This window comes from Schistocerca americana, chromosome 2, assembly GCF_021461395.2.
Source record: "Schistocerca americana isolate TAMUIC-IGC-003095 chromosome 2, iqSchAmer2.1, whole genome shotgun sequence".
NCBI lineage: Eukaryota > Metazoa > Arthropoda > Insecta > Orthoptera > Acrididae > Schistocerca > Schistocerca americana.
The window spans coordinates 557,011,367-557,028,704 of record NC_060120.1 but is presented as its reverse complement, the minus strand read 5'-3'; the positions used below and the strand labels follow the sequence as shown (position 1 = coordinate 557,028,704).

Here is a 17,338-nt window from a genome sequence, read left to right as displayed (position 1 = left end):
TCCACGAAGGGCTTCAAATGGTCTCTGCAAATGGTTTACAAGTAGCCAAACATAACCATTTCCATTCAATGATCAGTTCAGTTGGACCAGAGGACTTGGTCGATTCCATGTAAACACAACAAACATTACAGAGCCACCACCAGCTTGCAACGTACCTTTTTCTTAACTTAGGTCTACGGCTTCATGTGGTCTGTGCGACATTGATGCTACCACCAGCTATTACCAACTGAAATCAGGACCTGTCTGATTGCCAGTGGTGAGAGGTAATGCCTGAAATTTCTGGTACCCTCCACACAATGTCGACACTGTAGATGTCTAAACATTGAATTCCCCACAATTTCTGAAACTGAACGTCCCATGCATCTAGCTCCAACTACCATTCAGCATTCAAAGTCTGTTAATTACCAATGTGCAGCCATAATTACTTCAGTAACTTCTTAATATTAATCACCGAGTACAAGTGAGAGCTCCAACAACCAACAATCCACTATCCTTTTATAACTTGTGTAGGCTATACTACATCATCTGTACATGTGCGTATCACCATCCCATGGCTCATCACCTCCATGTGTATCTATGATGTTCAATTCCAGAATTTAGAATTTGACAAGAACTTATCTTAAGAAAAGTAACACTGATACACAAATATTGGAAAATCACTGTAAAAAATGTATAGGTAGCAGACTTTCATAATCTTATTATAAGCAAACACAGTATCACTATTTGAGATAATTATATTTTATACAGTATCAAGGAGTTTGCTTCAAAATAGGTTTAATATGTCACTACAACTTGCCCTAATATTTAAATTAGGAAAATAAAATACTTTCTCACCTTCAAAACAACACTGATGCATTCATACCATTCCAAGTTCTCTCTAAACAATGATCTTCGCTCAACTTCGACAATATGATCATAAGCATCCTTAAGTCTGTCTGCTTCTCGATACAGCTTGATAAGACGGATTCTCAGAGAAACATCTGATGGTCTTGCTGACATTTCCGCTGCAAATAATTATAGTGAGATGTTATTAAGAAAAAAATTGCTGATCAGATTGTGCAGACAAAACTGCTGTCATAAGAGACCAAAAAACAAATGCGAATCACACATCCTTTGCCACTGTTAATGTTTACTAGCTTCTCTATCTGTCAGGAAAAATTAATATATTTATTCAAAGTGAAAGTATAAGGTGACCACGAAGAACACCTATGAGAGCAATGAATGTCTACTAATTAAATCATACTAGTTAATGAAACAGAAATAAAAGACTTTAAAAATACCACTGAAACTAGTATTGGCTAATCAAAACCTTTGCATCACAGCAATGACGGGAATATCGAAAGTTGTTAAGTCGAGTGTTTAAGGAAGGTGTTGCACCAAACCTGGGAGACAGATGTGTTACAAGGAATAAATAGAAAGTAATAATGGATGGCTTGCACTACGTGCCACTGGAGATCCAGTACTGGAAGTCTTTTTTCATTCTCTTTGTAACCTCCATGTGTTCTTATTCTGTTCCACACATTTGTCCCAATGAATCAAACTGAAGGCTTAACCATATTTTTCAACTGTGTTTCTCTGAACCACATCCTCGTTATTACATTCCTCCTAACTGGTAAAAGGGCTCTTGGTATCTGTAGCACATTAAAGATCATTTGAAACTTACATGATATCAGTGCTTCTAACTCGTGAAGACTCTCCTCTCCTTTTGTAGACAGAAGCCGTTCCTTCAGCCTAAATACGGCAGGATGATGAGGATATAGCTGTGAAGCACGTTCACACCAGTATCGGACACGGCCCAAGTCAATGGAAAGATCACTCTCTCCCAGAAGATCACAAACTACACAGACAACATTAATTTCAACAAAACTTTAGCCAATCAAATATAGGTACATACAGGTACTTACAAAAACAAAAAGCTGAAAAGAACTGTCATTTTAATCATATAAGCATCTGAAGTAAAATCAGACTACAATTAATATTCTCACAGTAATAGTTTTAGTTGGGTAGAGTAACTCTGAACGCTGTATCAAGTTGATTGTTGCAAATTGTGACATCTATGACAAGTGCTTAAAAATTAATGGTGACGCTGTTTTGGAGATACAAATTAGAAATAGCTTATTTTGCTAACAATTGTCTGTTGGGATAACAATACACAATCACAGTTAATTTCTATCTGTAAATCTACAGGCACTTTTTAGGTAAACTACACACAAGGCAGCAATAGTAATGTGTCTGATCTGGATCAGAAGAAACAAAAGATTTATGAATGGCCTGCTCAGAGAAAGCAGAATCATCTCTCTCACATTGTAGTGATAACATTTAGAGGCCAGCAGTTGCTCACAAGCTTTTCAGTGTCTTGATGCCAGATACCATCAAAATGGCTAATTATAGCAGTTTTTTTTTCTCTGTCTATCACTGGTATGATGACTTGCCTAATTGGTAAATTTGCTTATGAGGTTCCAGACAAAGCTTTTCGGTTACTTTCACACACACACACACACACACACACACACACACACACACACACACACACACACGCAGTTACAAATGAGGACATTGGTGCATCCTCTAAGCAGAAATGGAAACTGTGCATCAAAGATCAATAAAATCTGGGTAACGATAGAAAGTATTATGCAGAACAAATTGTAAAAAAATGTCTGTCTCAACGACAGTTTTGAATAAAGAGTGACGATGACTTAGTGTGACATCACCAGCCGTTTGTGCCCACCGGGGCAATATTCAACAAAATGAACTCTTTCATTGTCGACAGTGGCATATGAACAATGTCTTTAGGACATACTCCAGCCCGTTTTAGCACTCTTTCTGCTATCGTCTTGGTGAAGCTAGTGATTACCCGTTTTTACAGACTTGTGTTCACACTTTTTTGTGTGCAAGCTTTAACAACATTTGTAGAAATGTCCCCAAAGATAGAACTGTGAGAGGACGACCATTGAGAGAATGAGAATGAACTTAGAAACAAAACGTACACTCACTGAAAAACGCACACGTGATGTGACTGTTGCTGATTTAGCATGCACATACTATTGGTCTACATCAACTATTGGTCTACATCAACTATTGGTCTACATCAACTATTGGTCTACATCAACTATTGGTCTACATCAACTATTGGTCTACATCAACTATTGGTCTACATCAACTATTGGTCTACATCAACTATTGGTCTACATCAACTATTGGTCTACATCAACTATTGGTCTACATCAACTATTGGTCTACATCAACTATTTGCACTATCCTCAAGAACAAGGACAAGATTAAGGAGATAGATGCTTCAAAGGGAAAGACAAGAGTATCCAAACAACGGTTTTGTAGTCTGGACGATGTCAAATGATTGCTCCTTATATGGATTAATGAGAAACAATTGCAAGGCGACACTATTAGCAAGAAAATCATTTGTTAAAAGGTGAGAATGATTTTCACTGGCCTCGTTAAGCCAACTCTAGGATCATCTGTGGCCGAAGAAGTGTTTAAGGGATGTCATGGGTGGTTCGAGGAGTTTAAGAAAAGAACTGGCATCCACAGCATTGTGAGGTATGGCGAAGCAGCCAGCTCCGATACAAGGGCACCAGAGAACTTCATCAGTAACTTCAAGATGCTCTGCCATAAGAGGTTTTTAATTGTGATGAGACAGATCTATACGGGAAAAAGATACTGAAGTGTAACTTTATAACAGCAGAGGAGAATGTACTGCACGGTCAAAAGCCAATGAAGACCATCTCACACTGCTATTCTGTGCCAATACAAGCTGCAATTTGAAAATTAAACCGATGCTTTTTATCATTAAAGAAGAGTAAAGTCCAGAGGAGAACTGGGGCAATTGTCCTCTGCTTTCCTCTATAAAGAAGCATTTGAAAACTCAGTTAAGCATTTCAGCACCCTCAGATGCAGTTCCTGTCTTATTTTCTAGGGATTGGACACTAACTTTGGAGCTACTAACAGCCTTTACATACAACCAGAATTTCTTTGGGTTTGTGAAATATCATTCGACAATAACTGCTATGGTAGTCATTGAAGTCTTGTGTTGCTCTCTTGACAGCCAAACACATTTAATTCAGAAACTCCATCTATAGCCCTATGCTTTGTTTTAAACCTATTAAGCAGTAATCTCTGTATCTTTAGAAGTTTCTTTACAGTGACTCTATACTATGGGGGTTCCCTCCCATTATTGACTGTTCTACTGGGTACATACCTATCCAGTGCACGTTCAACTATTGTTTTAGACTTGAGCCAGAGCTCCTCTACATGCTCCTGCCCTGTGCTGGAAATTCAATTTCCTATTGAGATACAACACTACTGATCTTTTGTCTAGTTTACTAAACATATGTATCTTTTTGCTTGTTTTTGTTCTTTGTACTTCAATAATCATTGTTGCACAATCACATCGTGGTCACTGACACCAAATTTAATGAGGACATCCTCAAAGAGGTCAGGTCTATCTGTTGCCATTAGATCCAACATACTTCGATCATGTTCGATCATGAATGGTGTCCCTAACTATCTGTTCTACACAGTTTTCAGAGAAGGCATTTAGTAATGTTTCACAGTGTGTTTTATAATGCCCAACATAAAAAAAGCTGAGATTTGTTCAATTAATTGATGGATGATTTAAGTCTCCACCAATGAAGTTTTCGGATACATCAAGAGATGAGTCTGGTGGGCGATAGATTCAATCATCATTTTATGCCCAACCCCGATAATGAGTCTTGCCCAAACAATCTCACATGCAGCTTCAATTTCTACCTCAGCAGATTGGAGTTTCTTGTCTACTGCACAAATACACCACCTCCATTTTCCATTTGCCTATTGTTTCGATATACACTTAAATTTTCCCAAAAATCTTACTTACCAATTTCAGGTTTCAACCAGCTTTCTGTACCTGGTATTATGTGATCTACATTCCTTTTCATGAGCACATCAAACTCTTTTGTTGCAAATGCTTTGGCAGTTTACCCTTAGAAACTTAAATACCCTCGCCTGTGGGAGCCACTTCTTTCACTCTTACACTGATACTTGCATGTTTCCTACAGCTCTCATTAACTGGATTGGTCAGAGACTCACCTAATTTAAAAACAACACAGTCGGCTAACTGAGTAGCAGCCTCTGATATGTAGTTCACACCTGACCCATTTAGGAGACCCAACAGTTCTCAACCCTATGGCGCAAGTCCAGGAAGTCTCAGCCTAGCTTGACACAGGAGCTTCAAAGTCTCTAGTCCAATCCTTCCACTTGACTGAACAAATGGCCATGATCAGTTCTGGAGACAATGTTGCAAACTGTGAGATTCATTAAAACTCAATGCACAAGGCTGGTCTTCTCAACTGGCTCTGTCAGTTGCTGGAATGACCCAAGTATGACCTCAGAGACCAAATGAGGGACATCATTTTTTCGTGCACCCCAATCTGGAGTTTCTTGCACCATGTTCCCTAAATGGTTGCTGGAATAGCCTCTTCAACATGATGGGTAAGGCCCTCAGGCAAACACACTGAGTGCACCTTGTGTCCTGTCCTGTCCTGTCCTGCCCCTTGCTGCCATTTCCCTAAGAGGTGCCATCATTAGCTTTATGTTTGAACTGCCAACGATTAGTACACCTCTACCCTTGCATGTTTCTCTCTTATTGACACCGGACAAAACAGGCGAAATGAGCCCCATTGGCTCAGTTTCAATTTCAGTGAAAGACAGAACCTCAAACTTGCAGGTTAGGGAAATCACTATAACACCTCGAGTCCTCCCTGGTACCCGACACCCCGTGCAGGACGCAGAGCTCTATCATTGACATACCACTCACTGTCAAGTTGAAGAGTAATGACAGATCCTGTACTTTCTGCAGAGAAGACAAGATCCACTGGAGAGTGTAGTACTTGAGGTACCTCTCGTACAGGTATCACAAGTACACAACTCTTGGGAGCTCTTCCAACACACTGATTCACAGCAACTGCCAATCATTTGACAGTAGTCGAGGCAATTTCCAGTTGCTTATGAATGTCGACCAACTCATCCCATGCAAACTGCAAGTGAAGTGAAGATGTTTACACTGCCACCGCCAGCTGACTTCTGCTGTGATGAAGGTCAAGCGAGGCGCACGTCATAACAGTAGCATCAACTGCAAGCATGCATTTGCAGAACATACTACTACTACTACTACTACTACTACTACTCCTGCTGATGATGATGATGCTGCAAGAGTAGTTTTTTAAGGAAGTTCAGATAATTTTTGACCTACCCTCATAATGTAAAACGTATTCTGAGTCTCCTGGGTGTGCAAGGTGATTAGTTCTACAAATAAAGCAAGTGACCCTTAGTAACTAATATGTGGTTATTGATTATGAGCCATTTCGCCTCTATCCATAACAGTTTTGCAACCTCACCTCTGCTTGCTCCGCTTCATCACTATTAAAGTGAAGTCCACAGAGTTGTTCTTTATGTTTTGGAAACAGAAGAAAATCGGATGGGACCAATCCAGGGCTGTACAGAGGATGAGAAATTATGTCTAATTGTTGCAGATGTCTCAGCAATCTTGTGTGGTCTGACATTGTTATGTTGAAGGAGATGGTGCTCCATGTGAGGATGCAATTTTCTGCAGTTAAAAATTCGATTACAGCACACTGTTTCCCATCCACTGACATAGTTATGTTACACACTGCCACATTAGAAGTTAACAATTTGGATCCTTACAACAGCAATTGGTACCAACTTCCTCAACGGTGAAGCAGGAAATTCTACTAAGTAATATGCATGACAAGTAATACCTCAACTGATATTGGTAACAGAATTAATAATTTGGAGGCCTTACTTTTCAGCATGCCCTCATAGCATCCAGTCCTTTGGCTGCATCCATAGCAACAGGCAAGGCAGTTTTTGTAACTCTTCAGGCTTTCCCGGCGATCTAATGATATCTTGGGTTGTCGGGTGTTCTGCCGGATATCAGCGTCGTACTTGCACGATATTTCGGTCACGTAGCTACAGACCTTCATCAGGTGCGACCTGAGACTCAGGTCGCACCTGATGAAGGTCTCGAGCTACGTGACCGAAATATCGTGCAAGTACGACGCTGATATCCGGCAGAACACCCGACAACCCAAGATGTCAAGGCAGTTTTTAATTACACGAGTAAATATGTCGGTTACATTTTTCTTGGTTCCTTTAAATGGACCCAACTACTTCCCACCCTCAGCTTTTTTCATCCCGGTGATGATATTGGATATGAGGCACTGAACATCATGGTCATCAGCACCCCCGGCGAAAAGTCGGCATGCCACCATTGTGTGTGTGTGTGTGTGTGTGTGTGTGTGTGTGTGTGTGTGTGTGTGTGTGTGTCCACATGCTGAGTAGTCTATAATGCACTAAAGTCCACTTAAGTGGACTTTTTGGATATGGCCTGAGAGTTCACAAAATTTCAGAACCTATGCAACACTGGTGTCGGTATTGGCGAGGATGTTGGCATGTCTCCAGCCAACCCAAGGGCTGTCCCAATATCAGTATATAAGACACACATATCCGAAACATGCTGAACAAAGTGGCACAACACAAACGCCTCAGAGTGATGAAAACATTTTGGTGGAGGAGCAAACCACGTGTTAAAGTGGTATGTGCTATGCGCAGTCTGATAAGCAGCACTTCCTTCCCTTGGTGCGGAGGGCATGGAGACTGCCCATGCCTGTGTGGTCAATTTGAGCAACTGCAGTTTGTTCTCCACCACCCTCCAACCATTCAGTTTCCCACTGACACAATTTGACTGACAGATAATAAGATGACAGCATCTAAGGGGATGGTACATCCAACATACAAATCATCCTGACATGCTGCTTTATTGGGTGTATCATTTCCCTGTATCTTTATGAGCAGAGGTACCCAGCAAAAGATCAACTCCTTGCCACGGTATTGAAGCCACTGATACGGAGTCATGGATCAGCTGAATCAATTAGTCTACCAGAAAGATTTGACAGGCCACTTTTGTGCACTTAGAAAGTCAAAACAGATGATGCCTGTGAATCCGCTGCAGTGTCATCACAATGCTATACAAATTCCATATGATAAGTTGTAAGTTGTTTCAGAAGGTGCGCTTTGTTGTTCCATCCCTAGCTGTGTATTCACTATATCTCCACATTCTATAGACAGTCAGTGGCATGTATCCCAGATGGCTTGATCACATGGGACCAATTCCTGAACAGCTGCTCGAAGTCAGGGTCAACCACTGCTCTAAATGTCGGCAACTGAAGCAATGCTGAGATTTTCAGGTCGTATGAAACCAGAAGATTATGCTGCTGAATTGAGAGTGGTGGTTCACCAGCCTCTGCACACTGACTGAACTACGCTGGTCGAAGAGGCTCCGAAGGATACCTGAGTGCCACTGTGGTGGACAGTGCCTAACATCTTAAGGTAAGAAATACGGGCTAATCCAAAAACCACACCATCATAATCTAGCCGTGACCTGACAAATGCCCTATGAAACAGCAGAAGGCGTGACCTGTCAGCTCCCAATGTCTTTCTGCTGAGACATTTCAAAATATTCTATGATTTGAAGTCTCACAGTGGTTGCAAACAATGTGACACTGAGTACACAGCCTTGTGGGGATGGGGTTTGACCCATTCTTCTGAACTTAGCAATCAGACAGACATGGCATTATCAACGTGATATCAAAAGGCAACAGTTGTTGTTGTTGTTGTTGTTGTTGCTGTTGTTGTTGTTGCTGTTGCTGTTGAGGGATTAGACAAGAAGTGGTAGACATTCATGAAGCTCCTGGTCATGAAATTGGTTAAGGATGTTGCACCTCCCAAGCAGTGTCGTACACTTATTTGAGGTCACCACCAACCAAATGGTTTCGGCTTAAGAAGTAATTTTAAGTAGCTGTTCCAGTAGAGTTCAACTGTCAAGGACAGAATAGTAAAACAGAGTGGGATAGGTGATCTTGGGATTCAAGGAGCCACACAAGGTGGCAGTTGACCATGCATTTGAGTGTCTTCCCAATACAACTGGTAAGGGCTATACACCAGTAACCGTTAGGGTTAGTAAAATCCTTGCCTGGTTTCCACAATGGAATTAATATTGCCTCCTTCCCAATCTTGGGGTACTGTCCATCAAATCAAATCTGACAAACATGACAGGGGCTTGCCTTGGGTTTCATAGCATAGAGGATGATGCATTGCATAATAAATCTGATCAAGTTCTGGAGCAGTGTCTCTGGTTTCAGACAGAGTTGCAAGTTATAATTTCCTTCCAGTAATTCCTCTTCCGTTCTTTTATCAGTCAGATCATTTGTGCTCTCACTGATCTGAAGGCATGAATGTTTTCTGTAAGTGAATGGTGTTTGACTTTCCACAAAGCTGGACGCCTGGCTCCACCACGAGACAGGCCATCTGAAGTGGTTGCTAGAGAGGGGAATGGAATCTGCGGCAACTCGCAGGGTCCCTCCGGTAGTACAGTCCACCTTCTCCTGGGCACAATCCTGTTGTTCGAACAGCAATCAATTTGTCCTTTGAACCATTCATCTTTGCAGTCTCCTCTTGACCTTCCACTGAGTCGCCAGATGAATCCATACCAGATAGTAGTAATCTGGACTGTAAATTGGTGGAACTGAGTCCACAACAGCTTGGGAGCAGAAACAAAGGTCAATGGCTGATGATGACCCTGCAGTTGTGGAAAAGTGTGTGATCTGACCGGAGTTAAAAAGGCCGATATTCTCCGAATGGATATTTCGACCTCTGGAGCACATGGTAGCCGAACCCCACAGCACACTTTGTACGCTGAAGTCTACCACGAGGAAGAACGGGTGAGAAGTAACCAGGAGAGATCTGCAAGTGTATCTGCATCCAACAGACCAAGATGTGGAAGATATAAAGAACACACTGCAATTTTAACAGGTTACAGAACTCCCGGTGTCATTACTTGTATGCCTGTGGTATTATGAACGGGAGAGGAATGGCATCCGTCATCACCAAAAATAGCTGCTCTCCACTCTTAGCCCCGTCTATTAAGATTATCCTTCCTTTAGGGGTGGTTGTTCCGTAACACTTTGGAGCCTAAAGTTGCACAAACATCTACTGATCCTAAAGGCCACAGGTATAGCTTTCAATGTTAGAAAAAACTTTGTGAGAAGACACTCAGATCTAGTCCTGTTGAATGATTATGATGTCAATCTCTACTTGAGAAACAATACAATCAAGCTACAGTAAACAGCACATAATCAATTCCCTTCACCAAGGTTTAGCAATGTACTGATAAATGCACAGTTCAAGTCAGGATATTTGAGAAGATCACACGTGACAATTTGAAATACCGTTAAATTTTGTTTCACTTTTGCTTCTGCATTGTGCATATTACATGAAGAAATTTCGCCATTTTATGTGCATGGTGTAAAAAATGTTAGGTTTTAAGCAATTTGTTACAGATTATCATTACTGTAATTCTTTTCTATCGTAATAATGGCTTCCTTGTTTTTCAATTAACAAAATACACATATGTGAACCAGTAAAAAAGTCATGAAAGTAAAACTTGCAACAACAATTTAAAACATAAAACAAATAAGTTAAATAAATAATTAGAACAGTAATGAATGTTCAGATATTTTAATACGGTATGTTGAAAATCTTCCGAGTACACTGTGTATAGTTTATTTTCCAAAATTTATATTTCAGAAACAAGCTTTATTACACAGGGATGTATGCGACTTGAAAGCTTCTTTAATTTATGTTATAATAAAAGTTTCCTTTTTGAAAATTAATTAATGGTGGTAGGGTATTTTCAAAAATTTCAAATTATTACAAAATATGATCATACAGAACATTGATTACATATCAACTGTTATATGGAACACATTTCATGGTTTCGCACCTATTCCCTCTAAACCTAAAATCCAAAATTACCTTTCCGAGTGTGTTAAAAGCGAAACTGGACACAAACAAAAAAAACATTTATTGTACAATTCTGTCACTCTACCTACCTATCATGTTACATCAAGATCGTTTACTGACACTTTGGAACATTCCTTTGTTAGTAGCCTTCTGATGGTGTGCAGCAGTATGCAGCTGGGGTTCCAAGCTTGCCATTGATGGCTTCCGAACAAGTTTGGGTTTAAATGTCTGTGGCTCCCACTCCTCCCCCTTTACAGGTATGCTGACAAGTGCATGTACTCTTACTTGAATCTGTGGTCCGAGTTTGTGTGGCAGCTCTCACTTTGTAACTGGCTTCTTAAGGGTCAATGCAAAAGAAGTAGCAAACAGCAGATGTTGCACAGCTTTGGGAGCTTCTTTAGCCTCACCATATATAGTATGCAGCTTTTAACTTTCAACTCCTAAATTCTCCTTTCCTCACTATAAACCCCACACTCACTGCTCCATAGTGGGTAATCCCTGGAGAAGTTTGTACATTTCAGAGGAAGTCTACATGAATCACCTTATTTGTGAGCTGATCCTCCACAACTTTGACATGGAGCCCTCCCGTTACATGCCATGGTGGTATGACCAAAACTTTGACATTTTAAGCATCGCATTGGGTTTGGGAACAAACAGTCGGACCTTAAGATGGATAGAGCCTGCAATAATTATGTTCAGGGAATTCCAGACCGTTGAACAATAGAATAAACATTGCAAATTTTTTCCAGTGTGCCACTGACACTCCTCACATAGCTCTGAACTTCCACGACACTCATATTTTTCCATTCATCACATAACTCCTCAGAGTCCATCTCCATTATGTTGGAGCATGTAACGAAGCTTTACAGAAGTGAAAGGTGTTACGAACTCTACCACAACAGGCTAACCACCTAATGCCTTGCATCCCAGAAGTTAAGATACTTTGACAGGCCACTTTCAGCTGGAAGTGTTCAATTACCAAGTCATTTAACACTTTTTAAGGATCCAGCAAATACTTCTCCAACCAACTGTTTTTTTTTCTCTTTTTCTTCTTCTTTTTTTTGGCGCAAAAAAATTGGACTCATACGCACCCAGGTCAAAACCATAGAACATGGAGACAGAGATTAGTTAAAAAACGATTATATGTCAATCCCACCTGACATGAGGAGAGACAGCTAATAACAGGGACATGGAGAAACGACTACAAAAGACATCAAACAGGAACGGAGATCCAAAACTAAAAGTTAAATTGCCTTCGCCATATTACTTTGAAGGATAAAAAATAAAACGCGCTCGACAGCCCAAGTGTCATTTGCTAAAACGGCCCATAGCTCAGACGGCAAACCCTGGCGGGAACATAAACGATTAAAAAATGGTCATTCCGTTAGGAACTGGTGGACAGTTACAACTTGGGTGCAACATGTACAAAGTGGTGGGGGAGCGCTAGCTATCAAATGAAGATAGCTAAAAAGGCAGTGGCCAACATGCAGCCTAATTAAAATGACCTCCTCCCGGTGGGAGAGCCGAGAGGAGGTCATTCAAGCCACTGGGAGAGGCTTAGTAATCCAGAGATTATTCTCATGAAGGGAGGACCAATGGCAATGCCAAAGGGATACCATCTCCTGACAGATGAGTGGCCATGCATGGCAGACAAATGGCACGTATACCTGCTGAGGAGAAAGTCACACTGACAGGACAGTGGTAGTTCAGCAGCTTCAGCATACAGACTCTCAGACTACCTATTGCAAAAGGCACCAGTGGCCAAACACATGCCACGATGGTTGACAATGTTGAGACAGCATAAGAGGGACGGACGAGCAGACACACAAACAAAGTACCCATAGTCTAGTTTCGAATACACAAGGGACCAGTACAAACTGAGGAGGGTGGTTCAATTTACACCCCAGGAAGTACTATTGAGGACATGTCAGACATTGAGGGACCGCATACAGCAGGCTGCCAGGTAAGACACATAGGAGCGTCAAAAGTGTTTCCCATCGAGCATGAGCCCCAGGAATTTTGTAGTTTTAACGAATGGAAGAGCAGCAGGCCCAAGATGTAAAGATGGTGGGAGCAACCAACTGCACTGCCAGAAATTCATACAGATGGTTTTGTCAGTGGAAAAACCAAAAGCCATTGTTGATGCTCAAGGAGTAAGACGATCAAGACATCTCCGTCCAGGAGTAGACTATCAAGACATCGCTGAAAAAACCGCTAAGTGAGACAAGTCTGTGGAGAGCTGCAATAGATGGCAAAATCGTCAACAAACAGGGAGTCAAAGATGCCTGGTGGCAGACAGGCCATTATAGGGCTAACAGCTATAGCAAAGAGGACGACACTCAGGACAGAACTCTGAGGTAACCCAGTTTCCTGGGTAAAATTGTCTGACAAGGCAGAACCCACATGCACCTTGAAAACACAGCCTTTTAAAAACTCCTGAAGAAAACAGGGCACACGACCACGGAAGCCTCACGTGTAAAGATTATGAAGGATACCAATTCTCCAACAGGTGTCATAGGCCTTCTTCAAATCGTAAAACATGGCCACAGTCTGGAATTTCCGCAGAAAACCATTCATGACCTGGGTGGACAAAGAGATGGTCAACTGCAGAATGGCGCACTCAAAATCCACACAGTGCAGTTGTTAGCAAATTGTGAGACTCGTGTCACCATACAAGTGAGGCACGAATCATACATTTCATCACCTTGCAAACACAGCTGGTGAGATAGATGTGGCGATAGCTAGAAGGAAGGTTTTCGTCCGTACCAGGCTTAGATATGGGTATGAAACTGGCTTCATACCAACGTCCGGGAAATGTTCCCGCTGCCCACATGCGGTTGTATGTATTAAGCGGAAGGTGCTTGCTTGCAAGGGAGAGGTGCTGAAACATCTGAATGTTGACAGCGCCTGGCTCTGGGGCGGAGGATCGGGAAGAATGGAGAGCATGCTCTAGCTACTTTATAGTAAAGGCAGCATTGCAGCACTCACAATTCTGAGAAGAGAAGGGTATCACTAGTCTCCTCTGCTTGTTTCCAATGGAGGAAAGCAGGGCGATAGTGGGAAGAGCCCGAAATTTCTGCAAAATGGCGGCCCAAGGCGTTTGAGATAGCAATAGTGTCCACGATGACATCTGCTACTGTCAGGCCAGAAATTGGCAAATGGATATTGGTCGCAGAGAGCTGCCGGGGTTTGGCCCACACAACATAGGAAGAGGTGGAACTTTTAAAAGAACTAGTGAATGTGATCCATCTAGCTTTTTTGCTATCCTGAAAAGCACGACGACACTTTGCACTCACCTGTTTATAATGAACGCAGTTTGCCATTGTAGAATGGCAGTTAAAAATGTGGAGAGCACGTGTCCACATGCAAATTGCGTTGCAGCGTGCCTCAGTCCAACAAGGGACTGGGACACGGTGTCATAAAAAGGAAGTGCAAGGAATGGAATGTTTGGCAGCAGTAAGGATAACATTTATGAGATACTCCACCTGGTCATCACAACTGGTGACATCTTGTTTTTCGAATGTCACTGGGGAGGAGTAAAACAGACAGCCAGCCTTGGTAAGATGCCATTTCGATGTGCATGCAGTTGGGGTAGGAGTCAGCAAACAGTTAGCACACTGAAAATGTTCAGTCAAGTAGATGTCCAAACGAACCACTCACGATTGTGGACAAGCTGGACAGTGCAGAGGGATAGGTCCAAATGGGAAAAATTGTGCAAGAGGCATAAGAGGTCACGTTGATTAAGAAGGTCCGCTAAGAGGGCACCTCTCTAACATCCCAAGGGGATGATGAGCATTAAAGTCACCGAGTAGCAGAAATGGGGGAGGTAGCTGCCCAATAACCTGAAGGAGGTATGCCGTGACATCGAAAGATAGAGGAATATAAATTGTACAGAAGGAAAAAGTCAGGTGAGGAAGGAAAAGGCAAACTGCAACAGCTTGAAGACGGGTAGTCAGGGAGATGGGTTAACTATGAATGTCATCCTGTATGAGCAGCGTGATGCCCTCAGGGGATGGAATGCCGACCTCAGGGGGAAGGTCAAATTGAACAGGAAGAAATGTGAAAGCTTAATGTGGTCGTCTCCTGAAGGCAGGGTATAAGGGGATGCTGCAATGCCAAAAGCAGCCATAAATCCTCTTTGTGGCCGTAAACTTTCCATTGGAGGAGAGTCATGATGAGGAAGAGATGAAGGGGCTCTCACTTCGGGACCTGTCGAGTGACAGCCTGCGGAAACTTGCTGCTACACAGCACAAAAGCAGGATGATCCTGCTCAATGAGATTCACAGAAGCATCAGCTTGCTTGTGCTGTCAATCTACTGAGTCCAACGCAGAAAAATAGTTGGTGGTGCGCACCAGTGACACAGAGGTGGGCCGGGCTAAGGTGTCACGTGGTAACAATGTAGAAGAGGGCCTTCGAGTCAGTGAAGGAGAAGACCATCAGCCTTTGTTGGACTACTTCGAGCTTTTCCAGTTAGTAGAGGAAGACTCGCATGTTGTTTGCCTGGAGTGACTTAGGAAGTCTTCACAGGAGTACTACACCTGTCTTTTACGGGTGTGTAGCTGGAGGCTTCGCCCCTTGAGACGAGAGTGTGATGGCTTGTTGCACAGCTGGACAGGGGGATGGCAAGGGTACCTTGACACTGGGTGATTTCACAACCTCAGAGCTGAGTTTGAGGTCACATGTCTGCGTGGCCATGTCCTTCATGGAGCGAGGGGTAATAAGAACAGAACTCTAAGTGCCAGACAGGAGAACACAGGGTTTGCAACCAACCAAAAGCTTGCGAGCGACTGGGTAAGGCAGCCTCCATTTGGACTTATCAAAGTTCTTTTACTACAGTGTTCTGAACTTTTTTTATATATAATTTATGGATTTTTTTTCCAAAATGCCAATCCATAACATTTTGATTTATTTTCTGTTGATTAGTACCATGTAGTTCTACATTCCCTAAAAAAAAAGGGGAGCTTCCAATTTTAGGTTGATCAGGTTTTATAAACAATTGAAATTTTTGCCATACATAAAACCTGTTTTATTACCACATTATCACATAACAGGCCCACAAAAATCAAAACCTAGCCTTATTTAACATAATTTTAGCTTTGAAAGATGAGCAAGACTCATTTTTCAAGCATTTTAAATGGTTCCAAAATGTTTGCGAAAGGTCCAAAGACTTCAGTGCACTCTGTTTTGTACTGAAATTAGCCAGTTGGCTGGTTGGTTGGTTTAAAGGAGAGGGGGGGAGACAGGCAAACTGCGAGGTCATCAGTCCCTTGTTTCCAGTAGAACAACTACCCAAGGGAAAGAAGAAAACAAAGAAGACGTATGGCACAATAACAGGAGAAAGGAAGAACCAGAAGGACAACAAACACTACAATGGACAAAACATGACAAGAAAACCACAGGGATATGCAAGAAACATGGAGATGAGATTAAAAACAAGGAAGCAGATTACTAAAACCCACTCTCACGAATAAAACGTAAAACTAAAGCTGGTAGGGTAATGGGAAAGTTGAAAGTCCACCGCAAAGTGGCTAAAAGTAGTCAGTCCACCAAGAGGTGGACGACTGTCATTTGGGAGCCACAGTGACACTGAGGTGGGTCCTCGCAATGGAGGGTGTAACCATGTGTGAGCCACGTATGGCCAATGCGGAACCAACAAAGGACAAATGATTCCCTGCAAGAAGCCCGTAGGGACGACTTCCACACATTTTCAGTCTCCTGAATGACCTGCAGTTTGTTGTGCACACTGTTATGCCACTCCGTCTCCCAAAGCCAAAAAACCTAGCAGTGTAAGACAGAACGCCAAGTCAGTTTCAGAGATGCCCATCTCCAGGGGCGGTTTCCATATAGCCCGTTTGGCCAGCCTGTTGACAAGTTCGTTGCCTGGGATTCTAAAGTTTCCTGGGATCCACACAAACACCACTGAGCGACTGGACTGTTCCAGGGCAGAGATTGACTCCTGGATGTTCGCTACCAAAGGATGGCGAGGGTAGCGCTGGTGGATAGCTTGTATGCTGCTCAGGGAGTCAGAACAGAGAAGATACAACTCACCAGAACAAGAACAGATTTACTGAAGTGCACGAGATATGGCCACAAGCTCTGCAATGAATACACTACAGCCAGCGGGCAAGGACTGCTATTCAATATAATCTCTGTGGACACAGGCAAAGCCAACATTACCATCAGCCACTGAGCCGTCAGTGTAAACAACTTCAAAGCCTCGAACACATCAAGAATCTAGAGGAAGTGGCATCTCGGCCGAAGCTTTGTCTGGACTTTTTACACCATAAAGGTGTACGTGAATGGACTTCAAGTGGAGGTGGTAAAGGCAAGGACTCCAGTTCGGAGAGAAGGGATCGCAAGCAAACCGCAATCTTGAGCCCTTACCTGGGCTGCCGATGCAGGAGATGAACTGCCATTGGCGGGAAAAGGAGATGGTGATTCAGATGCGCAGTAGAACTATGAACG

At 42.4% G+C, this 17,338-nt stretch overlaps 1 protein-coding gene across 1 annotated transcript in view; it reads right to left on the bottom strand.

Moving 5' to 3' along the window:
- Positions 1-17,338, bottom strand: part of LOC124595721 (E3 SUMO-protein ligase RanBP2) — a 294,537-nt gene that overhangs the window by 223,221 nt on the left and 53,978 nt on the right. Inside the window, exons 3-4 of the mRNA XM_047134587.1 lie at positions 1,664-1,837; positions 835-1,004 (exon numbers count right to left, since the gene is read on the bottom strand). Coding sequence (XP_046990543.1) covers positions 835-1,004; positions 1,664-1,837 — 344 coding nt within the window. The remainder of the gene's footprint in view (positions 1-834; positions 1,005-1,663; positions 1,838-17,338) is intronic.